Source organism: Pristis pectinata, chromosome 26, assembly GCF_009764475.1.
Source record: "Pristis pectinata isolate sPriPec2 chromosome 26, sPriPec2.1.pri, whole genome shotgun sequence".
Classification (NCBI taxonomy): Eukaryota; Metazoa; Chordata; class Chondrichthyes; order Rhinopristiformes; family Pristidae; genus Pristis; species Pristis pectinata.
In genome coordinates this window covers 16893399-16918612 of record NC_067430.1, presented here as the reverse complement: position 1 = coordinate 16918612, position 25214 = coordinate 16893399, and the positions used below count along the sequence as shown (strand labels likewise).

Genomic DNA, 25214 nt, shown 5'->3' with positions numbered 1-25214 from the left:
AATTCACCGTCTATTGCTTCACTTGGTGAGTCGACCAAAAGTCCATTATACTTCACACTTTTATTAAAAAGGTGCACTGAAGTTGGTTTCTGTAAATGTAACAATTCATCTCTCGTTCATAGCACTGTTCAGTCAGTTTAACTAATGTCAAGCATTGGACAAAGCCCTTGAACTCCTTGCTACTCATCCATTGCTGCCACATCTTTGCTTTTTCCATCATCAGTTGCTCCCAGTTGTTCAAATTCACCAGTTTCAGAGTTCCACAGACAGTTCATTGTCACTTTGAATGTGGCCATCTCAATCCCAAGTAGTTTCTGGAAAGCAACCAAAGTGGTCAGTGCAAATGTCTTGAGAAATTGTTCACACTATGTTTATTCAGAATCTTATTTGACTGCTTTATATTTGGAAATGTCCTGTACTTGGTGAGCAGTTTCTCCACTTACTGCTACATTTGTCTCAATGTATGGTGGAGGTAGTGTTGATGTTCTTTTGGTGAATGCTGTAGCTGAATGAATGTGTTGAACAGCAGTTGCCAAAGACTCAGCCCTCATTTACAATAAAAACCAAATTAAGTGCCCCTCAGGCTCACACATTCATTCCTTTTGACCCCCCTGCCAAGGAAATTCCAAAAATTAAAGTCACGCTTTGAAACAAAATACTAACCAGAAGGCGCGCCTGTTCAGGTGTCAGAGGGGCACCCTCTTTACATACGTCATAATCACTCAACAATGTCACGACACCTAGAAGACAGATCATGTGAATTCTAATTACTGTTAGAACATTTTTTTCAAGTATTCCCATGTGGCAAAGATCAATCTACCTGCTACTCTCACCACTTCTCATGCAGAAGTTGTGTTGACCATTACTGTACCTTTCTTTAGCGTGGTTGGTAAGCCAAGTTGCCGCAGTTGTGGCTCCATGGAGTGTGTGAACTGTGGCAAAGGCCCAGCATCAAGCGTAACGGCCATTGTAGCTTTGTTCCCGGACCGTGCAAAATCAGACTCTGTGTACTGATCAAACCACCTGTCGATCAAGATGCGGAGAGATATATGTTGGACAACTCAACAGAAGCATGTTCAAGGAATAGGAGCAGATTGTTGTTCAGAGATAGCAAGAAGAATTGAGAAACTCACTCAATCACTTCGGCCTTTGTGCGGTTAGTGAATAGGAGACCAACTTCACCCTGCAGATGTTTGCTGATCTACAAAGGCAAGATAATTTTTAGGACAATGCAAGATATTGCTGATGCTCCAAACATTCAAAAGGTCATGGAGAAACAATGAAAAGAGAAGATTTCCAGGTAATAAATGGAAAATAAAAACTCAACCCAAAAGCTTTACTCTTTGCACTGCCAATATATACACTGAAATGTACATTCAACAACTCCGTACACAGCCAGACATCAAGAGTTCACCTTGTGCAAACCATCCTTGTATTCATCTGCGGGTCCTTTTCCCAGGGCCAGCATCATCACTTTATTTTTACCGAAGAAGAACCTACACAAATACAATATAAAATTGCTTGACATGAGGGCTTGTTAGCATAAATGAAAAATCAAAGAATTATAAATCACATAGCATAGTTAGAAAATTGACAAGGACTTGGGAGACAGGAGGTCTAATTGGCAGTTTGTGACAAAGGATGTCCCCCAGGAGACTGACTGTACCGGACACTTGACTTTTTCACATAATAAGAAATAGGAAGCCATGCATGTAAATTTGCTGACAATGAGTTCAGTGGCTTAAAACAGAGATGGAAAGAGAAAGTTACAAACATTAATAGAGTAAATGGCTGGACAAAATGGGTAAATAGAATTAACTGTGGGGAAGCAGGAAGTCATGCAAGGTCTGAGTTAATCAGATCGGAACATGTCTCCCATAGCGAGAAACCGGGAATTAAAGAGCAACAGAGATTTTGAAAACAGATTGACAATCTACCAAAGTTTATAGAACAAAAGTAAATAAATAGAATTAAGCCCATAACATATTTAAAGGGGTTTAATATACCAGAGGAGTGTTAACACTGAATATATGATATTCAGCCACACAAGGAGTCTCACAGTAAACAAGTGAAGTCTGGTTGAAAATGGGCTTGAAGAAATGACTGAATCACAGAATCAATACAACATGGAAGAAGGCTATTTGCCTCATCAAGTACTGGATATCACACTAGAAATGTAAAACATTGGAAGGGCCAAGGGAGATGGTGGTGAGGTAGCACACCATCAGATCTGATCTGTGCCCATCTTATCCAAAACTCCTTATTTGAATTATTCTGATCTGTACCAAAACAGAAAATGACACAATGCTTTTGATGATATTGCTAATGTAGAAATGGGGGTGAGAGTCAAAGGTAGATCCTGGGAAGGCACAAAATGAAAAAGAGCAGGCACAGGAAACAAAGTCATTATGATGAATCTCTGGTTACAATTGGATAAAAGTCAAAACAGACAAATCTGGTCCCCAAAATTTGGCACTTTATAGAGGTTGGGAGGAGGATGATGCAGATATCAGGTCTGTGGTGCAATCACAAAGGACGTTTTTAGGATTTGGATAAGAGCTGTTCTGGTACAGATTAGAATAATTCAATAAAGGAGTTCTGAATAAGATGGGCAGGGATCAGCTCGGATTTAACTGAATGGTAGAATATGCTCAAGGGGGTCGAATGGTTTACCCTAGTTCATCTTCTACATGATGAATAAACCAATCTGCACTGGTCTGGTTCCCATGTTAAGGCATTTGGAGAAGGAAGTCAATCATCCAGTAATTTAAGGAACAAAAATCTCAAATGACTCACCGGCTGTGTTTCCAGGCACACCGCATATCCTTCAGTTTGTTATTTCTCATGTTCTTGACGGAAAAGACAAAGAGATTTGTGTAGGTGTCCACACATTTTCGCAACTTAAAAGAAGAAAATTGACAACATACATCAGTCACAGGAAAACAAACTGTCTTTGCTGGCAGCTTTTAAGATTTTGTATTAAGTGCTTCAGGAATAATTAAACCTGTACAAAAGCAACTTACATTTATTAATGTTTTATTTCTGAATTTTTGCCAAGATGCAATTGACTTTTAGGGTCGAGTGCTCAATTTAAGAGGCTTTTTGAATTATAGGAAATATTACAAGTAATATACAGAGATGGAGTTGGAGGAGGAGGAGTGGACATGAGGTTCAGTGCTGGCGGAGGGAGAAAGAGGGAACCAGCTTGTATGTTTCCTTTGGGAATACTTTGAAAGGGTACATCATCTACATATTTGTTAGTTTATTTTAAGATTAACTGTTCAGGAACTAATATTTTATTTGAGATCAATGTATTTATGCATTTTTAATTACTTAGGTTTTATTAAACCAAGTTTTTTGCACTCTGGAACAACCATTTTTTTTTACACAGAAAAGGCATTTCCCATTAGTTTCAATGTATGAATTTTCCCTTAAAATATTTTCTGCAATGTAATTCCTTCATATATCTAGAAACACCTATATTATGCTTTTAATGAACACATCTGTCCAAAAATGCTTCATAGGAATAGCAAACAAAACTTGACTCAAAGTTATAAAGCAAGATATTCTGTCTGTTCACCAAAAGTTTGGATAAGGATAAACTTAGAGGGGCACCTTAAAAGTCTTGAGAGGTTAGGGGAAAAAATTCCAGATAGTAGGGTCCAAATAACTGAAATAGTCAAAGGCAAGGAGCAGAGAGGACATGGAGGGATTAGAATAGCAGCATGAAAATCAGAAACTTGAGAACTTTCTTTATCAGGATCTAATGGTTGAAAAGGACTTGATGACAGTTGGGAAAGGAAAAGGATTTAAGACAGCCATTAACAGTGGAGAAAAATCACTAGATAAGAAATAGAAGCTGGTGTAAGCCTTAGGGCCCTCTGAGCCTGTTCTGCCTGCACCAATTATCAGCACTATCCCTATATCCTTCGATTAGCTTAATGCCCTGAAATCCATCAGCCTTTGCCTTGGATGAACAGAATGACCAAGCTTCCAAAATTGTTTGGGGTAGAGAATTCCAAAGATTCATCACCTTTTCAGTGAAGAAGTTTCTCATCTCAGTGCGAAACAGCCACTGGTCCCAAACTCCAGTCGGGGGAAATATCCTTCCTATATCTATCTGTCAAGGCCTTTAAGAATTTTCTAAGTTTTAAGTCTCATTCCTCTAATCTCTAAAGAATACAACCGCTGTCTATTCAGTCGTTGCTCATGTGACAAACTCACCATGTCAGAACCAGTTCATTGCAAGTTGAGGAAACTAAAGCTGCACATAACTCTCCAGATGTGGTCTTGTTAAGGCCCCACACAATTGCAATAACACTTCCTCAGTCCTGTAATCAAACCCTCTTATAAAGGCCAACATACCATTTGCCAATGTAATTGCTTGCCATACCATCATGTTGGCTTCCAGCAAGTTGTGCACAGGCACATTCAAAGTAGACAACCTCAGTTTTCCACATTATAAACCATCTGCCAAGTTCTCACCCAGTTCCTCCACTCGTCCATATTCCATTGCAGTCACATTACATCCGCACATTCCTGCCTAGTTTAGAATTGGCAGCAAACCCCAGTCAAAATGCTAATACAGATTGCTCCCTATGGTACCCCACTAGTAATAACCTGCCAACCTGAGAAGGATTTGTTTATTCCCACTCTGCTCTCTGTCCAATAATCACTTCTCAATCTGTCAATCAGTACATTACCCCCATGTCCACATGTATCTATTCACATCCTCAAAAAACTCAAATTAATTAGTCAAACTTGATTATAAGATATCTTTATTAGTCACAGTGAAATGCATCTTTTGTGTAGGGTGTTCTGGGGCAGCCCACAAGTGTCACCACGCATCAGGCGCCAACATAGCATGCCCACAGCTTCCTAACCGTACGTCTTTGGAATGTGGAAGGAAACTGGAGGACCCAGAGGAAACCCATGCAGTCGCAGGGAGAATGTACAAACTCCTTACAGACAGCGGCTGGAATTGAACCCAGGGTGCTGGCGCTGTAATAGCTTTACGCTACCGCTCCACTACTGTGCCTGCCCCTTCATAAAGCCATTTCAAGGTCTTCTTTTATTACATCCTTCAAGATAGATTCCAGCATTTTTCTACCACAGGCATTAGGGTAAGAGATCAGTAGTTCCCTATTCTCTCTTGCTCCTTTCTAATGGGGTCACTTTTGCTATCCTCCAATCCACAGGAACAATTACAAAATCTACAGGACAATGAAAGATGTTAATCGGAACCTAAAAACTCTAAGATTACCTTTGTGCTTGTGATAATCCAGTAAAACCTTAATATCTAAACTAGCGAGTGAGAGAGCAAGGATTTTGTTGGATGCAAGTGCTTTACAAATGAGATAGAAATGCTGATTTGTTCAAATGACAACAAAATATATTGGCGAAATGTGTTTCTGTAACGAGTGGTAAGAGAGAGGAGCAGGAGGTAAGCAATTTCCACAGGATGGATGCAGAGGAAGCTGGATTGTGAGCGAGAGAATGGAAACAGAAAACGCAGACACAAGAGACTGCAGATGCTAGAATCTCGAGCAACACAAAAGTGCAGATGAAGGGTCTCGACCCGAAACGTCGACTGTCCATTTCTCTCCATAGATGCTGCCTGATCCCTTGAGTTCCTCCTGCGCCTTTTGTGTTGATGCAATAGAAGACGGCTGAGCGATCGCTTGGATCGGTGCCTATTCACTTTAGACTCACCTCTTCGATTAAGCTTTGTTTGATCTGTAATCCTTTCTTCGTTGTTTTAGTCAAAGAAACTGGAAAAAAAACCAAAAATAGTCTGAGTTAATAGATTTAACAGAACCTGAACCCCCGGCTTTAGCTCTGTTGAAACGTTGGGGTTTTGTAGAACTGCCCCCGGGGGCAGTTCCCCGCTTACCCCGCTTGTCGCGCCGGGATCGCGGCATGGTGGCGGCGCCGCTCCTGCTTCAGCGGCCGGGTGCACGGACCGGGGTTCTCGCTGCCTCGGCGGGTGTGTTGGCCCGGGCTGGAGCCGGTGGTTGCTCCCGCTGTGCTGTCACTGACTCCGGTTCACCGACCGACCGCCGACGGACCGACCGACGGGGCCGCTCACGCCGCCGCTGACTCCGCACCCCTCACCGCGCCGCCTTTGATCCGCCCGGATATTTAAGACGCCAGCACTAAAATCGTTAAAAGTTAGGCGTTGAGAGGTGTTGATCTAAATACATTAACATGTTATTTCTCCGTCGGGAGCTGCAGATCTTGTCGTCCGGGCAAAGCGTCGGCTCAACGCACGTTGAGATCCCGGCCGGATTCCCTTTGCTCTCTGGGATACTGGAGGTCTCGAATCCCCGCGCCTTCTGGGATACTGGAGGACTCAAATCTCCGTGTGTTCTGGGATACTGGAGGTCTCGAATGTCCGGGCGCGCTGGGATACTGGAGGTCCTGATGCCTGTGCGCTCTGGGATATTGGAGGACCGAGCCGTGATGGTGGTTCTTTGTGGGGTTTGGTTCCTTTTCGCTCTCTTTGAGTTTTCAGCGGCGATTTATGAAGATCAGGTCGGGAAGTTCGACTGGTGAGTTACTGATAGGAGAGGCCGTCGTTCCAGGGTTGGCGGCGTTGTGAAGAAGGTGGGTCAGGGCAGTAGTTCGAAGATTAGGCTGTGGAAAGCTGAGAGGACTGGCTGGTGCTTTCTCCTCTCAGCTGCTGCTGTTACAGACCAATGCAACAGGGGTAGGGCAGCTGCCGCCGCACTGGTGGCTGTCATCCATCCACTGGAAATCCCACCAACTTGACTTCGATTGAGTTCCACAAGAAAGACTCGAAACATTTTAGAAAGTCGAATGTGTGGTGGTCTGAACTCATGGTACAATTTTAGAGGTTCTTTTGGAACAGAGAGACCCAGAGAGTAGGCGCGGAGCAACTGTTTCCAGTGACAGGCGGCTGAAAATTAGGGTTTTTCTTACACACAGTGTGTTATGATGATCTGGAATGCACAGCCTGCAAGGGTGGTGGAATAAGATTCAATGGGAATTTTTGAAAAAGAGTTAGTGATTTTTATAAAAAATGTAAGGAAATGATAGTAAATAGATCGGTCTTCCAAAGAACTGATACAGGCACAATGGGGCTAATGGTACATTGTCTTAATGTTGTCAATGTTTCTATTATTTTCTAAAGGACCTGAACAGTATTTGGTCTCTATTCAATCCCTGTATTGTTTCTGTTTTAAATCTTAAAGGCGACGTCAATATGTTGGGAAACCTCGCTTTGCCTATTTTGATACACCTACACAGAGCTCAAAGAAACTTGTGGTTGTAACAGAGAATAATGTGATCGCTTCTCTCAACTTGAGGACTGGGGAAATCTGTGAGTGATGTGGAGCTGATATTGCTGTAATCAATTGTTTTCTGCTGGATTGCAAAGTGTCAGCTTTTCTTCTAGTTTGCAAACTGTTACCTTTTCCAACATTGTTTTTTTTTGTTTTGCAGTTTGGCGTCAGGTGGATAAAGAAGGTCCTGAGGGGAATGTGGATCTATTGTTATTTTATGGGCAGGGTGAGTAAGCATCATCCACTTTTTTCTCCAGGCACTGTGAAATCCCGAAGGGGCTCCATGGGTTCCATCTGCAGGCAATCCATACTTAAATTGTGAGATTAATATTCCATCCTGCTATAAACTCACTGAATTTTCCACAACCTCGTTAACAGACATCTGTTAATTCAATTACCACCATGGAATCTAATTTTAGTGGAGTACAATCTTGACGTTCCCAGAGGACTGAATTTCAATCTTGTGGGGTTAGTCCCAGATGCATTAGTATGACACTATTGATCTCTGGACTGGGGAAGATGGTGTGCTGGGAAGTGGAAAAAGTGGCAGAGGGAATAAATTCAGAATTATGAGTAGAAAATGAACTTGACTACTTTGAGGAAAGAATGGACAGATTTCTTTTCTGGTTTATGATTACTCACTAAAGTATTTATTTAAATTTTAGAGAGAGATTTTAGTGAATTCTGAGCGATTTATTACTTTTTCCACAGATGCAGTGACTGTATCAGGAGGAGGGCGAATGTTGCGCTCATGGGATTCGAACATTGGTGGTTTGAACTGGGAATTCTTGCTTGAGGTTGGCAGGTGAGAATGTTCTGTCTCTGTAGCATTGATACCCAATGATAGTTGGGAGTAATTGTAGGAATAGAAGCTCGGGAGTGATTCACCTGTAGCAGTTCATTTGCATTCTTGAGAAGAATTGTTTCTCATTTTTATGTGTTACAAATATTTCCACCTTGCGGGATTGTGGTAATTTAATGTGCAGTGGATTCCTGGAAAGTAGTAACGTAATATTAAGAAGGGGGGAATATTGAGTTCCCAAGTTTCTTTTTTGTAAAATTGGATAAGAGCATATAAGGCTAGGCATGAACCCTTCTGAAAATAGTTTGCTCATCACCCATGCTTACAGATGTGTACCTGAACTAATAAAGACACTTTGGCACTGAGTCAATATGTTCTGTAGTAGAGGGAAGAAAACAGAAAAAGAACAAACAACTTTTTGATGTAATTTTCCCAGTATTCACCCATTAATTTTTCTTGAAGACTGAATGTGTAGAATAAAAATTAGGATTATTGTATTGGCTGTCTCAGTGTCACTTGACAATGAAATTGAAAGATAGGTGTTCTGTAAGATTCAAAACTGAATAGAAACACTTTGTCAAGGTAAAGCTATTCATTTCAAAATGACGAACAAATACTGCAGAATGAGTTGCATCTAATTGAGGGGCATTTGTGGTTTAAGTCTGATATTTCTGGTTATTTTTTAATAGACGTTTTAATATTAAGGGATTTAGTTCTTTTGCTGGTGAAGGGATTCAGGCATGATCATTGCCGCTTGTCTGATTTTAAAAAAAACTGTTTCAGTTTTCAGACTGGTTCCCTCATTGGCTCTGCTGAAGGAGTCAGATTCATTGCCATTGTGAAGAAAACATCCATTTCCCTCCATTATCTCTCAAATGGACATCAGAAATGGATTGAAGCTTTACCAGAAAGGTACAGAGATTGCATGTGAAGTACTTTGTGACTTGCTAATTGGCCATTCTACAATTGATGTAAGCAGAGGTATAGGATAATAAACGGGGGCTTTTGGGGAGAAGTGTTTATTTATTGGAAACAAGTTAGTGATTGACATGCTCAAATGCAGTCCCCAGTAATTGATATTAAGCCTGATTTTTGAAAAAGAAGACTTGCATCCCTCTAAGGACATTTCAAAGTGATTTCCAGCTTTCATGGTAAGGTGAGGTATCTTTGATGTGTGTTCACTGTTGTAATGTAGGAAATTGCTGAAAGCTCTTGCAAGCAGTAATATGCTGGTAACCCGAAATATTAATTGAATGAGAAAGATTAGCCGAGACAAGAAGGGGTAATTCTCCTGTGTTTTTCTTTGAAAAATGGCCATGGGATATTTAATGTCTGAGAAAGCAGAATGAGGCTTTGATTTGATGTGCCATCTGAAAGGTGAAACCTCCAACAGTGTAGCACTCTCCCAGGATTGTGCTGGAGTATGATTCTAAATCTTTGTGCTAAAGTCTCTGTAGCAGCAAATAAACATGGAGCTTTTTGACTTGGAAATGAGAGTGAGCCACAGCTGACATGCAAAGAGATTAGCTGCAATTGAAGATCAGTCTGCAGATATTCCAAGTGATGTGTCTCACAGAGCCTACACTTTCAATTTGATGGTTTATTTCAAATCAGTGATGCAAATAGTTTTATTCTAGTGTTTCTGCTCCAGTTTTTCTTCTTTGTTTGTTAGCTCTGGAATCTGATCTCTGTGGTAGGAGTAGCTGCTGTCTGTTCTGGTGTGAGGAATGTGTAAATGCCATCATGCTCACTGGGAATGTAACTCCAGATGAGGGCTGCAGTGCTCAATCCAGACACCTACTGTTGCGAGAATTACAGGATTGTGATGATTTGTAGTTGTGCAGTGACTGTACATCTTACATTAAAATTGAGTGTGTGGTAAAGATATCAGGATCTTAGTCTATTTGTGTGGTTAAGGATAGTGAGACACCTTAGACCCTTTGTGTGAGTTTACCAAGTATTTCTATTTTTCCCCCAGTGATACTGTCCATTATGAGCTGCTTTACTCGGGAGGAGGTGGTACGGTGTACGTGGTGGGAATGGTTGCTGGCTCTCGTCTTGTCATAATTCAGTACGACATTAATGATGGAAAGATCATCCAACAGGTGTGAGCAGGTTTGAAAATAGGAGTTCAGTGCAATAGAATGTGATAATTTGCATTGAATTGGAAAAATAACTGGTGAGTGTAAAGTTCTGTGAGGATGGAGAGGGCAGGCACTGAACAAGCATTAATTTAACGGTTTAGGTTGAGGGAATGCTGATGATGCTTTCTGTGATACTCATATGGGTTAATGTAAGATATGTGATTCACTCCTAACTGAATCTGATTGCAACTAGGTCATTGCTTTGGGTGATTGCTAGAAAATTAGATACAATTATAAATTGTGTACATTTCTTTCCCTCCCCTCAGTTCACTTTTCTCCCTGATTTAGTTGGCTGCATGCAGGATAAATCATACATTGCCATCTTTCCCAAGTGAGCATTCTTCACGTGACTAATTGCATTGTGTACCTCTAATGTTTCCACCATATTGTAATCCCAGTCAAAGTATGAATTCTACTTTGTTCCTTCCTTCCAGGCACACTGTTTGATTATGCATATATGAAGATTGCCCATTTGGGCAACCTAAGTTATTGGATAATAATTAGGATTGGGATCCCCCCTTAATCTCCCCTTGAGGCAGATTATGTGGTCTGACTGCTGGGTTCAGCCATTGGTCATGCCAACAATCTAATTTGATAAACCTGTTACACAATCCTTCACCTTTTTTCTGTGTGAAGCTTTGGACCAGGGTTTGATGGATGTTGCGGGTGCAGGTGCTGTAATTGTATTTGGTATGTTAGTTAACCTGTTATATTTGAGTGTATCAAATTGGAGATTATGATTGACCTTTCCAAAGAAACCAGCTAATGCTATGCATTTTCTGATTGACAAATTTCCACTTTCTCTTTTCAGAGGACTGTATCAACTCCCTGGATCCAACATTTGCGTAACCTTTGTGGAATTGTTGGGGCTGGAGACTTGATATGCATAGACTCTGAATCTCATTCACTCTGGATCTTGCCTTTGGAATCTGAGCAAGAGTCTGTGCAGGTTGCTTTACAGGTGAGGATTCAGTATTCCTCTGACCACCAATTCCCTCTGTTCCAGACTGAGATGTATAATAGTTTATTACCTCCCTTGGGTACTACTTGTATTAGATTTTCTTTTTATTTATAATCCTCTCTTTGAGTAATTTTACTCTGTTGTTCATGATTGTTTTTGCTATTCCCTGAAGGGTGGGCATCTTATCACAGGCCTTCCAAAGGTGTTACTAGCAAGTGCGAATGTGATTAACGGAGTTGAAGGACAGACTCACCCTCTTTTGTTTGAGGGAGAGTCTGCCCTACATCCATTGCCGTCTCAGGTTGATCATCTGTGATGGGGGTCTGCATCTGTCCACATCTGAACAATGAGAGCCTACATCTCTCCACATCTGGACAAAGATGGAAATGCACATTCTTGCCTGTGATGTGAACTGTCATTTTTCCATATCTTGTCAATAACAACTGGTTTTTCCACAACTGGTTCATGATAGTATAATGCACCTTGCACATTAAGCTGATGATGTACCTCTATATCCGTGTCTGACCAGTGATGGGACTTGGCATCCATCTCTGGGCAGTGATGGGAACCCATATCTTTTCACATCTGGTAAGTATTGGAACTTAAAGTTGTTCCACAACAGGCCTATGGTGGAAGCAGTCATCCATTTGCTTCTGGTTAGTGTTTATTTTGTACTAGTTTGATAAAATTCAATGTAGCCATTACCATTTAATATTTCACCTGAAGAACTAATAATGTTTTCCTGCAGGTGTACTGGACAGTTGCATGGAATTCAGCTGTGATGCTTTATTACGGGTGACCCCTTGGGGGGCGGGGGGGTGGGGGGGGTTGCATACCCAGGGAACAGTCCACTTCGCGATTTTCTATAAAGCAAAGCTGCACCATCTGCACATGGGTCAAGAAACATGAGTTGCAAAAAAAAATTTGTTTTTTCTCACAGATTCTGTGAGAGCAAATTTTATTCCATCTCTTAATTTTTGGGTGGTGATTTGTGAATTCAGCAAGGGCAAATTTCTGTTGCCCAAACAGCCATAATACATGAGTTGCCTGCATTTATTTCGCTCCAAGAGATGCTGATGGTTGCTGGGTAAATCAGTCAATGTAATTAATTTCAATACAAGTTTGGGAAGAGATGGCGGAGATCTGCTCAGAATTGATCTTTGCTTATTTTTTTTCCTCCAATCCTACCTCTAGTCTCTAGAGCTGGAACTAGCTGAGGAGTTTGAGGGAAGAATTTTAACAATACAGTCGTCGCCACTGGTGGCATCATCTACTCAATTCTTCCTTCAGTTGTCAGATACTCACTACGCATTATTACATCTGCGTGATGGCGTAGTCAGCCTGCTACGTGACTTTGCACAGGTGAGAATGATCAAATGATACGTAAATAAATGCTGATGTTTTGCCACAGATACCTGAGACCGTAAGCCCCAGCTGTCTCTTACTTGGAGATGATCGCTGAGTGAGATCTATTTGTGCCTGATTATTTTTTTGAGTCGTTGTTTTGAAGGTCAACTATTACCATGCAGAAAAATGTAGTTATTGGTTTGGACTTACCACATTATAGATGGTTTCAATCTTAATTGTTCAGCTGTCCATCCTTGCTGGGTCATTTGAAGGTTAAATATTTCAGTGCAAATGGAACCCATTCCAAGGAGCTTAAAAAATATGCATTTGAGGATTCTGCAGGTTACAGTTCAATTGTGTGAATGTTACCTGAATTTTACTTTAATATACATGTGGATTTTATTGAGAGGCACTGACAAAGCCACATTCATTGCCTACCCCAGTTGCCCTTTAAAAATGCTTGTGGTGTTTCTATTTGAGTTATTTTAAACCTTTACAGTAATGTGCTAACAGAATTGCTGGTTGAGAAAGAGTTCTGGGATCCAGTAATGATATAAAACACCAATGCACTCAAGTCAAGATGACACACAGCTTGGAGGCGATAATGTCATACTTCTGTTCTAAGTGGTAGATGCTGTCAAAGTGACCTTGGGAAGGTGCCACTACACTGCTTTAAATTGTACATACTAGTCATGCTGCTGGTGATTGGAGGGCTGGGAGAATGGATTTCAAGTTGAATAACAGGGGTACCAGTCAGGTTGTCTGGTCATTTCTGGATGAGATTGAACTTGTGAATGTTTTGTCTGCCCCCATTGAACATGGTGGTGAGTATTCCATCAGCATCCTGATGAGTTACACAGATGTTACAGAGCCTATTTTAGAGGATTGAAGGTGAACCACTTGTGCCTACTTTTACAACCATGGTGTGATGTAAATGCTTGAAGATGATCCTTGATAACATAGAGAGTTTTACAAGTACGGCAGTGTTGTAGGTCGGCGGTTAGCACTTTTGGCTTGTTCATATGATCTGATGTTGTTTCTCACTTTATTGGTAAAAATGGAATGTTATTAAGGTTTTTGTAATCCTGTTCTTTCAAGCTTAATCATGTTCCTTGTTGTAGGCTGTGCTCGCATCCTTTGCTACAACTGGCGACAAGATGGTGGCAGCTGTCATGACATCTAGGAACAAAACAGTAAGGATCTCTTTTAAACCTAAAGCAAAACTAATTCTTTTCCTACTCTGAGGGACATTTAATATTTTGCATATAACCTTTCCTGTCATTGCCCTAGAAGTATTTGCTGGGACGGTGTAGTGGATATTTGCTCTCTACATTATTCTGTTCAAGCATCTGAATAAGCATAGTTCTACCCTGATGACTAATCTGGGAAGTATTAGTGCAAGATCAGCTGTGCAACATATCCTGGAAGACAAAGAGTTAAGTAAGATGCTGAATCATGATAGATTAGTAGGGTGACATAATGTGGCTGTATGTTGCAGGAACTAAATGTAACACAAAAAAAAATAAGCAATAGAAACAAGAGTAGGCTGTAGGCCATTAGCCATTTGTGTGTTGACCCATTCAATAAGATCAGAGTTTTACCTCAGTGTCACTTGCCTGCACCAATCCCATTTTCCTTGATTTCTAAAAATCGAGCGACCTCTGTCTTGAATTTGCAGTCTGGTTACTTGTTTCTTGATAAGCTAGTCAAGAATTTCCCTTATTCCTGATCCTCCTTTGTAGAATTTTGAAATTTTCCCAATCTTCATACTTTTTTTAACAGTTGTAAGGTTTTTTCTTTGATGTAATACAATTTTAACTGCCCTAAAAGCCATAGTTAGACCACTTTTCCTTTGCCTCAAAGGGATGTATTTTACTTGTAAACTATATATTGGTTCTTTAAATGTTAGCCATTACTAGTTTACTGTCATACCTTTTCATGTGGTTTCCCAATCTACCATAAATAACTCACTTTCACAGTTTGCTTTATTCAGATTTAAGTGCCTGATTTTGGATTGAGCTAAATAATTGTTCAATCTTTACATAAATTCTACCCTATTATGATCAGAGTTCCCTGGAAGCTACTTACCTACCAGGTCATCATTCAACCCTTTTACATTAGACAATATTAATACTAAATTAGCCTGTTTCCTGATTAGTTCCTCAACATACTAATCCGGAAAACCATTTCTAATGTACCCCATGAAGTCATTCCTTACGCTATTATTGTTAATTTAGTTTGTCCTGTGTATATGTAAAGACATCCATAATTATGGTATTCCCTGATTACATGTACTTCTATTTGTAATTTATATTAGGACCTGCATTATCACTACTATTTGGGGATTTATGTACAGCTCTTATTAATTATTTTCTGTCCCTTAGTGTTTCTTAGCTCCATCCAAAATGATTTTTCCATTTGATTTCCTGAGCTAAGATCCTTTCTTTTGACTACCTTTATCACATTCTTTAAAATCAAGGCTACCTTGCCCTTTTCATTTTCTAAAAGATGAGAGTCCTGGAGTATTTAATTCCCCATCTTGGACACTTTGCAATCGATGTAGTGACTTCTTGTTATGTGTCAGGTAACAAGCCTTTAATTTAGTTTTCCCAGTTCTAACCCTAATTGGAAGTCTACTCTTATGTTTGTGTGCCCTATCCCTTCCTGAATGGTTATCATTGTCCCTTTTGCTACTTCATGCTATTGCTTTGTCTTTTCTCTTTAATGTTCTAAATTTCCTGGTAGCAGAAGCTGCCCATGCCACCCACCCCTCCTAATTCCTTGTACAGGCAGTCCCTAGGTTTTGACAGGGTTCCATCACTGTTCATAACCCGAATTTTTAATAAGTCAGAAATGAACAAAAACAGTGTGTGGGAGAGGATAACAGAAACAGCTGTGACGGGGGAGCAAGCTGGTATGAGAAGAGTGGCTGCCCACTGGCCTCAGTAACTCAATGAGTGAGTCTGCTTAACACTCCCAGCTCTGCTTGTCTCAATCCAGTCCCCAATTGTTGTGGCCTGGAGTGAGGGGAGGTGGGGTGGGGAGGTGAGAGAAGGCACATGGAAGTACTCCATTCCCACCTGGCAGAAGATGCTTGCAGCAGCCAGCAAATCAATCCCCATCCATCCTGCTGGTCTCCCAAATGCTTGTTCTTATGTATGGGGTGTCCATAAGTTGGGTGTTCTCAACCTGGGGAGGGCTTGTACTTAAATCTTTTATTCTGCACTGGCCATATTCTGATTACTATTAATCAAATAAAAGCTCAAGTTATTCAAGGAACTATATTTGTAGCAATGCTTTATTAATAACTGCACAACTCCAAAAGTACTTCTGCCTTTGGTGCTTCTTTGGATCCAAATGGCAGAGACCGAATGTCCTTGTAGGCTTTCTATCTCTGCATTGGGACGTTCATTTTATGTATACGTTGTCCAAGTGTTGTGGGATCAAGCCCCATTCCAAAGGCATGAGCGCATAATTCCCAAAGCAGTACTGAGTGCATGCTGTATTTACAGTGGTGATTTTCAAATGCAATTTTAAACTGTTGCCCTGCTTACATTCTTATGTGGACGTAAGACATTCCATGATGTTATTCAAAGAACGGAATAGCTTCCTTGTGTTCCTGCCAATATTTATCCCTCAATTAACATTGCACAGTTTTGTGACCTGAACAGCGTTTTTCATGTCCCGCTTGGAATATTGATATAGATATTATCTCTGTATCATTATTATAAGGGAATACAGTCAGCTCATTTTCTCTCCTTTCAGTGTACTATCAAACAGACCAGAGTGGGAGGGTGATAATTGATTTCATGAGTTTGATTTTGGAGGCATTTTGGGTCTGGTGGTGATAAGCAGAGACATTGCCTTTTGGACTAAGGTGTCTTTTGTCTCACAGGCTTTCAGTATTAATCTGTACTCTGCAGAGTATGGCAGGCGATTATTGGACACAGCCATGAACTTTAACCTGGATCCAAACTGTGGGCAACCAGAGCAGGTGAGAATGTGACTGGCCAAGGTGTAGGTTGGTGTAGGTTGGAGGAGCTTGCTGGGAGTAGGGATGGGTGGTGAGGTGGTGCTGGCCTAAGGAGGCAAGCAGTTCTGGGTAAGAATGTTTGTTGCTGGGCTTGGTGTTTTGAGGGTTCTGGGCAAAGTGGATGATCCATTGTTGAAGTGCATAAGGAAAGATTATGGGATTATGAGGGTTTGGCCACATATCCTAGAAACTATCAATTGAGAACCAATTTAATTTGTGCATTTAGTGGAACACTAGACACAAAGGATGCATCTACAGATGTATAATTCCAGAGCATACATTTAAAAGGAGCAAAGGGAACATTTCTGTTTCATCTGTTGTAAACTGTAGTGTATCTATAGTTCTCACAGAAACTTTTGCTCTCAGCTCTATATTCAGGCATTCCTGAAGAAAGATGACTCTGTTGGGTATCGAGCTCTCGTACAGACCTTTGATCATGCATTAATCTTCATTCAACAACCAGGTTTGTGAAGTGGTGGAGGGAAGGAGGGTGTGGGATGGCTTTTGGGTCAACAAATGGTGATTAGAACTTGAGGTTCATCAATGGTGTGTTTGACAGTGTGAAGGTTAAAATGCTTTATGGAGTAAACAATCTTACTGTCTAATAATTAAAACGCTGCAAATACTCAGCATGTAAGGTAGCGTCTTTGGAGAGAGAAACAGAGTTAACATTTCAGGTCGAGAACCTTTCATCTGAATTAGAAAACTCTAACTACCTGCATGATTGAGGTTCCAGTTCTGCACCCTCCACTTGTTCTGATTTCTTTTATTTTTAGCCTTTTGCTATTTTAAAATGTCTTCAGTGACTCAATTACATTTACCTCACTGATAATTGAACTTAGGCTATTCGAATAAATAGATGCAGACAGTACAGGTAAAAGGCCACAATTGGCCACAGGTGAGAGATCTCAAAGATGTTCATTGACGTTATCAGTGATTTTATTGTAAATACTCCTTCATTCTGAGACAGGCATTCACGGGATACAGGAATCTTATCACTATATCATATTGCAGATTGCATAAATTCTATCTCTGTCAGTGGTAATGCATCTCTGAACAGCTTTCCCCTGAAGGTTGAATTCCTATTTCAAACACGTGATAAGCAATCTGAAAAAATGTTATGGAATATTAAGGTGTTAGTGGAATCTCTTTCATCTCTGTGCCCCTTGAGTTGAATCATTGATCAAACTGTATCTCTGTAAGAAAGTGCTGGAAAAAAAATGCAGGTTTCCTCACACAATAAGAAAGGTGTGATTGATGGTGGAATTCTACAGGGTGTGTGCATTTGGGCGTTGTTGGATGGGCACTCCACCACAATGGCGAATTTGGAAAGGAAGGAAGCAATTGGAAAAAAATTACAACCAAGTGAGAAATATGCCTGTCTCCCATCGTTCAGTAGATTCTGTCTGCTGGTTGGAGAGAATGCCTGCACCCAGTGAAAATATCAGAATGTAGTAGGACTCTGTTTGTTTTCCACTGTTTTCATAGGTCGAATTATTTGGACACGAGAAGAGGCATTAGCAGAAGTTGTTACCATGGAGATGGTCGATTTGCCTCTAACAGGAACACAGGCTGAGCTGGAGGGTGAATTTGGAAAGAAAGCAGGTACTGTGGAATGCTCAGCAGCCCAACGGCTATTAACTTCATAAGAAGAGAGTAAGGAACACTTGTCATATTTCCATTTGATTAAAATTGAAGAGAAAATTTGGTTTCTCCATCATGGAGAATCAGAGTTTCTTTTACCTGTTTTAATTAATTCTCACTTTCTGCCTGACAAGTGTTTGTGTACTGCTTGAGCTTGGTAAATACTGATTTCAGATCCTTCTGTTAACCCGTCAGAAGCAAGATACTATCTGAAATGTTTACAGTCAGATGGTTAGAATCCTGTATGTCAGGCATCCACTAATCACTATAACAACTTGCCCTGAGAACACAAATGTGCAAATACATACTTATGGAGAAGCTGGAGTATTCTGTCATATGTCATTCTGCATTAGAAAGTTGCACTATATCCAGTATGTTATCAGTCTCACCTGCTTTGTATCAATTTGACATGTATGTGCAGTACCATTGTTAATATGGCACTGTATTGGCAGTCATGAGCTAAAAATCCGCTGTAAGGTGTGAGGAGTTTAACAAATCTGGTGATTTCTGGACTACTCCACAAAAGGGTGAGAGCTGCTGGAGAGCAAGCGATGAATTCTGATCTTGAAGAGTGGATTTAACAATCAACCAAAGCAACTAATGTGTTTTTATCAGTAATACTGATTTTCATTTATTTAGCACCCTTCTCATTGCATAAACCTGCAAGGTTCTTCATAGGAGTAAAATAAAAAAGATTAATACTGAGTAGCACAAGGAATTTATAGGGTAAATGACCAAAATCTTGGACAGAAATGTCTTAAGAAGCATTTTAAAAAAGGTAAGAGCTAGAGAGGCAAAGTTTTCTACCAATAAAATTCCAGAGCCTAGGGCCTTTATAGCTGTATTGCGCAAGAGGCTAGAATTAGAGGACTCCAGAGGCACCGGAGGATTATATGATGGAAAAGATTGCAAGGTGGGTATTGTAGAGGGATTTGAAAACAAATTTGGGTAACTGAAAAGCAAGAAACTGCAGATGATGGAAATCTAAGATCAAAATGTGCTGGAAATACACAGATCATCTGTGGAGAAAGAAACAGTTAAAATTTCAGGTCAGAAACCCTTCATCAGAACTGGAAACATTCTGATGAAGACTGATTGACCTGAAATGTGAATGTTTCTCTCCTGAGATGGTGAGTATGGCAGTAATTTGGTTTTGAGACGGTTATTGAGGAGAGGGATGTAGCTGTGCTGTATGTCGAATACCATCCGATGAAAACCTTTTGCAGTACTATCCTGGTTACTTGTGTATGTGATTATAAGTAATAAATGGAAGGTGGGATTATTGTTTGGGATGTTAAATAAGTAAAAATTCATTCAGTATTTTTAGATTGTTTGACAATTCTTTGCTCTATTGTGAATGACTTGGTTGATATAAGAGTGGAATTTGAGTGTAATTTCAAGTCTAACCTCCAAGTTTCTAATCTGCATTCTGTACATATACATATTCTGTACAATAGCTGTTGCTTATGAGCTAAAACTTGGTTCTGTAATCAACATAGTGTGAACAAGAAATTTGCTAGTACGTTAATCATTTCCAGGCATTGTGCTAGCTGCAATAGAGCAGCACAGGGCAAATAATTTATTTCTGTTTGCTATGGTACTGCTCTGAATTTATTTCTTGTCATTTTACAGTTGAATTTAGTTCTCATTCTGCTTTTTAGTTTATAGAGAGAGAGCTTGTGTTTGGCAGGTTGTTTGTTGTTGAAGTATATGTGAAGGTGCTGTTTATTAACTTATTACAGAATACTGACTTTCTAAATTTATCATCAACGTAAGTTCCCATTGGTGCCTATAATGCACCTTGATTAAAAGCCTCCAATACAACCATGTTTAGTAGAAAGCCTAGAATTGAGCTGCTCAAATTTTTCATCATTCTATATTCACATCCTTCACATTTAAGTTTCCATGAAATTGTGATGCCAACATTGGGATGAGAGTACTACTCGAGCTGTAAAAGTTTATGCTGCATGTTCAACACTTGACTTAAATGCTGCTTTCTTTATTAATGCTGCTGTGGAGCCAGCTGCGCAAGGTAGCATGTTTAATGCATAGATTTGTTATTCTGTCATTTGTTGGAAGGTACAACATGTTTTTGCATGTCCATGAAGGAAGAAAGTTTTCTTTTCCAATGTATTTGCTTCAGGATTGAATTGAGCTCCAAGATACCCATTCAGTAAGCTGTGAAATTCTAAAATTTTCATTCATGAGATCCACTGGCTTGAACCTACAAGAGAGGATGCAGCCAACTAGCAGAATAGTGGTGGGAGAACCAATGGATGTAGTGTATTTGAAGTTTTAGAAAGCTTTTGATATGATCCCACTTACTTTAATCTTGCATGCTAATTCATGATGTGGGAGTGGAAATTATTGACATGGATGGATAAATATGAAGTTATCCACTTTGGTGACAAAAAACAGGAAGGCAGATTATTGTCTGGACACCAGTAGGTCAGGAGAGGGGGAGATGTAATGAGACCTGGATATCCTTGTGCATTGGCCAATGAGGGTAAGAATGCAGATGGTTAAGAAGGAAAGTAGTATGTTGGCCTTTGAGTATGGGAGCAGGGATGTTGTATAAAGCTTTTGTGAGACCAGACCTTGAGTACTGCATGGGGTTTTTGCCTCCTTATCTGAGGACAGATATCTGTGCTTTGGAGGGAGTGCAGTGAAGGTTCATCAGAATGATTCCTGGGAAAGCGTGATTGTGAAGAGAGATTAGGTTTATTAGACTTGTATTTGCTTGAGTATAGGAGAATGAGAGGGAAGCTTGTAGAATTCAACTTGTAACTGGACAGACCAGGAAGGCTGTTCCCCATGAAGGGGGTGTCTAGGATCTAAAGATAAAGGGGAGGACAGAGATGAGGAGAAATGTCTTCACCCAGCGAGTGGTGAACCTGTGGAATTCTCTACCACAGAAAGTGATTGAAGCCAAATCATTAAATGTATTAAAGACGGAGTTGGGTATAGTGCTTGGAACTAATGGGATCTACGGAGAATGCAGAAACAGGGTACTGGAATTGGATGATCAGCTATGTTCGTGGTGAATGTGGGAGTTAGCTTGAAAGGCTAAATGACCAAATCCTGCCGCTGTTTATTGTGTTGCTGTGATCAGAGCATCAAGAAGTGCATGCTGGAATCTGTTGACCATTGGGGGGGAGAGCTCTCTACATATCTACAGATTGAATCTAAATGCAGAAGACTTGAGATATTAACCATTGGTTTTACATCTATGTTCCAGTGTGCACATGGTATTTAGTGTGTGTGAATCTGTTCTCGTACAATTTCTGATTGTTTGTTTATTCTGGCAGATGGTCCCATGGGAATGTTTATGAAGCGACTGTCCTCCCAGCTGATTCTGCTACAAGCATGGAGCTACCAGCTCATCAAAATGTTCTATGATGCACGCAAACCTCGAAATCATTCAAAGAATGAAATAACTATCGAAAACCTGGCCCGAGATGAGTTTAATCTGCAGAAGATGATGGTGATGGTGACAGCATCTGGAAAGGTAACAGTTGCATGGCAAGTTGTCTTCTGCCCATATAACATTTTGCTGGGCTGGATTTCTGTACAGACTAGTCACTTCTAGTCTCTCATCCAGGTGCCTGTGTGTACTTAAAGTAGTGTCACGAACCAGCAACAAAAGAAACACACTGAGCATGATTCAGTGTTAAAACCTATTTTATTAATCACTACTTATGATAATACGTAAAATAAAAGTAAAAATGTTAGTATGTTAGAATTCAAAAATGTTAAACCTTGAACATTAACCCCAAAACTAAACTCTTCGTGTGTGTGTGTGTGTGTGTGTGTGTGTGTGTGTGTGTCTGTGGCAAAGTCCCAAACTCCAAGTTCGGGAATGGTGCTTAAAGTTCAGTTCCGCAAGCCATAAGGTGAAACATGAGTAAGGGCTTCTTCAACAACCACCGTTGTCTGAAGATAAGACGTAGACGTAGAGAAACATAGAGAGAGTAAATACAAAATCCAAGTGTTCCACGATGGAACCCAAGCGACACTTCAGTGTTTACTCGGTAGTGACTTCTTCACCCTGAAAAGCATCCGAATCGTGGTCGTCCACACACAAATACCTGTTTCCTTCTACAGGTCAGCAACAAAGTGAACTCCACCGGATTACTTCCAATTTCCATACATGGATTTCTAATGGCAGACACAGTTATTGTTTCTCATCCATCGATAGAGAAAACTAGCAGGCTGGTGTCTCTCTCCCTTCTCTCTCTCTCTCTTCTGCCTTCTTCAACAACATCATTACGTCCTTTATCTTCTATTGACGTAAGCACGCCCCCCCCACACACACACACACACACACACACACACACACACACACACACACACTCACTCAAAGGGACATTCATTGAGTCCGTAACAGCAGTAAATGTTGGCTCATGGACAACTTGTTGAAGCACGAGTCAACGGAGGAGGAAACAAACCAAGAGAATTAAATCCATCCACCATTCTTGGTGCTGTATTGAATCCTGTTTCAATTGAACAGTAGAAAATTGTATTTCAGACTTCAGTGTAAATTGTGCATCTTGGAAACAAGATTGCTTAGCTTTGATATACCAAAGTTAGTTATCTGCTTCATTCAACTTCATTCACCTGTTATTGGACTTTATTTGATTACTTGTTGTCCCATGCTGTTGCACACCTTTCACTTTTAAAAACTGATCTGACTTTGCCCTTCATGTATTCTATTCCAGATTATTCTCCATGTGCTGATTCTGTATCTCGGTTTCCTTTAGACAAGGAGACCAGGAGAGTCTCATAACAGTTTAAACCATTCTTACCATAATATGTTAGGTGTGGTGACACGGGCACCATTATGTTACTTTGTTTCCGTGTCTTTTTCTCACTGATTAGCCAGTGTTTGGGTTGCAGGATCTGAAGATGAATTTGACCATTCATTTGTGATTATTTTTTTAAAAATGAAAGATGGGGCAAGATTAGCGACCAGTGGGTATTATTGTTGGGTTTTCAGAGAAAGTCTAGTGAGAGAGTGTTGTGAGTGAAAAAACAGATTCGATAGGTCTCAAAAGCAAGGACTCTGAACACAGTCTGTCAGTAAATGATTTTATTTGCAAAAGACGAGCGTGGGGAAAATGGTAACGGGAATAACACACACTTGCACAGTTTATAGTGTGGGAAAGTCACACTGGGGATAAAATTCACACACACACACACACAATGAGCTAGGTACCTACAATCAAGGAAAAACAATACGATACCCACTTGACTTGGTGCAGGCACAGCTATATGCTACTAGGGACACTAACTAAAACACTCCCGACCCTTTAACAGTGCACACCTCACCAACGATTTCTCCAGCGCCATTCCGTAGTACTCGGTCTGGAGTGAAGCAGGGTGGTCCCTCGAAGATGGCAAAGAGAGGGAGCCAAGCACATGTGGCGCCCTTTATAGTGCTGGAGTGCTGGGTGGTCCAGCCCAGGTAATTTACAGGGGGCCAATGGCTCGGTGCCAGCAAGGACTAATCGATTACAATGGCCAATGGCCCAAGGCCAAGTACAAAGGTACTTAAAGGGGCCAATGGTCAGGTGTGCGCTGATGGGTGGGGCGGGGCCAAACCTTGATTTGCAGTAGTGAGTCTTCCGACCAGGTAGTGGGCAGTGCTGTCACGTGACAGCCGCGGCCCTCCACAATACAGAGAGTCAGGCTGGATTGGAAAAACATCACAACGATATATAAAGTCCATGAGTGAGGACAGAAGAAGATTTATTGATAGATGAAAGTTTTAAATTGATTTGCTATTTGCTTGCACTTCAAGACTGCCCAATATTTGCTCTCCTTTTGTTCCCCATCCCAATGTACCATCCTTCTGTTAGAGGAGTAAATGCTTTGATTTCTGTTGACTTAGGACAAATATGTATTTGGTTAATGAGCAAAACTTTGGGTGTGTATCAGTTCTAGGGTATAGTGTGTTTTCAAGCATTTATATATTCACTTCATTTAATAGTATGACATTTACAGAGTTGATTTTTGAATGTGCTTTCACCCTGACATGGTCTTTTTTTTAAAAATTTCAGCTCTTTGGGATTGACAGTAGCTCAGGAACCATTTTGTGGAAGCAGTATTTTGAGAATGTGAAACCAGGATCCTCTTTCAAACTGGCAGTGCAACGAACAACAGCTCACTTTCCTCACCCACCACAATGCACCCTAATTATTAAGGATAAGGTCAGAATGTATAGTGTGTCTTCCAGCATTTAATGGAGTGTTTACATTGAGTAAGCTTTATCATCAGAAGGTACTTTCAATTTCCACGATGTCATGACTGGTGTGCCCACTTGCAGTTTTTCAGTTTGGATACTGGGAATATTCACAACAATTATTACTGGACGTAATGACTTTCTGTGGGGATTTTGAGCCATGAGAGAAAATATCTTGGTGCTTGAGTTGTTCTGTGTTTGGAATTAATGTTATAGAGTTGTAGGGCACAGAAACAGGCCCTTTGGCCCATTGTGGTTATGATGACCATTGTGCCCATCTATCCTAATCCCACTTGCCTCTATTAATTCCATATCCCTCTCTGCCTTGCTCATTCAAGTGCCTATCCAGACACCTGTTAAATGTTGGAGATGCATGATAGATGGGTGAAAAATAGTTATTTTTTTTGGAGGAGTAGGTTAAGAGAAGATTTGAAGGGGGATTTGTGGAGAGTGCCTGAGAGAGAATCAAAAACTTCAGCAAACAAAGATGCCAGGAAGAAATGTTGAGTGATGAGCAGTTTGGTTGGAATAAGACTAAAATTGCAGTAGGTTGGCCCCCTGGAGAATGTGCTTGGAAAATGCAAAGCAAAAATGGGATGCAATGTAAAAATAGATTCAAATTCAGAGGCTGAACAGCAGAGAACCATTGGGGAGATTTGGACTAGACAAAGGGAGAGAATTGGTAAAGGGAACTAAATGTATGACACTGGACCTTGTGACATAGTCTTTTAGCTCCTT

At 40.5% G+C, this 25214-nt stretch overlaps 2 protein-coding genes across 2 annotated transcripts in view; one reads left to right on the top strand and one right to left on the bottom strand.

Annotated features, from left to right (window-relative positions):
• Positions 1-41: 41 nt before the first annotated feature.
• mrto4 (MRT4 homolog, ribosome maturation factor) lies at positions 42-6315 on the bottom strand. Its single transcript, XM_052039515.1, has 8 exons — positions 5894-6315; positions 5713-5771; positions 2797-2900; positions 1415-1496; positions 1134-1201; positions 872-1023; positions 664-740; positions 42-314 (listed from the first exon to the last, which is right to left on the bottom strand). Exons 1-8 carry the CDS (start codon positions 5919-5921, stop codon positions 180-182), a joined length of 705 nt encoding a protein of 234 aa, XP_051895475.1. The 5' UTR covers positions 5922-6315; the 3' UTR covers positions 42-179.
• Positions 6316-6385: 70 nt separating this feature from the next.
• emc1 (ER membrane protein complex subunit 1) overlaps positions 6386-25214 on the top strand; it is a 28312-nt gene continuing 9483 nt past the window's right edge. Inside the window, exons 1-14 of the mRNA XM_052039158.1 lie at positions 6386-6551; positions 7215-7342; positions 7465-7530; positions 8016-8109; positions 8890-9018; positions 10085-10211; positions 11062-11211; positions 12406-12573; positions 13680-13751; positions 16454-16552; positions 16958-17054; positions 18080-18196; positions 21544-21743; positions 24295-24444. Of these exons, the coding sequence (XP_051895118.1) occupies positions 6391-6551; positions 7215-7342; positions 7465-7530; positions 8016-8109; positions 8890-9018; positions 10085-10211; positions 11062-11211; positions 12406-12573; positions 13680-13751; positions 16454-16552; positions 16958-17054; positions 18080-18196; positions 21544-21743; positions 24295-24444 (1758 nt within the window). The 5' untranslated portion in view covers positions 6386-6390. The remainder of the gene's footprint in view (positions 6552-7214; positions 7343-7464; positions 7531-8015; positions 8110-8889; positions 9019-10084; positions 10212-11061; positions 11212-12405; positions 12574-13679; positions 13752-16453; positions 16553-16957; positions 17055-18079; positions 18197-21543; positions 21744-24294; positions 24445-25214) is intronic.

What these genes read in the sequence shown, in the direction of transcription:
- mrto4 (XM_052039515.1), bottom strand. Translation starts at nt 5,921, where the DNA reads ATGCCGCGATCCCGGCGCGACAAGCGGG. An exon ending in TGTGCCTGGAAACACAGCCG is followed by an intron (nt 1,497 to 2,796) that starts GTGAGTCATTTG and finishes GTATTTGTGTAG; the next exon opens with GTTCTTCTTCGGTAAAAATA. An exon ending in ACAAAGGCCGAAGTGATTGA is followed by an intron (nt 1,024 to 1,133) that starts GTGAGTTTCTCA and finishes CTTGATCGACAG; the next exon opens with GTGGTTTGATCAGTACACAG.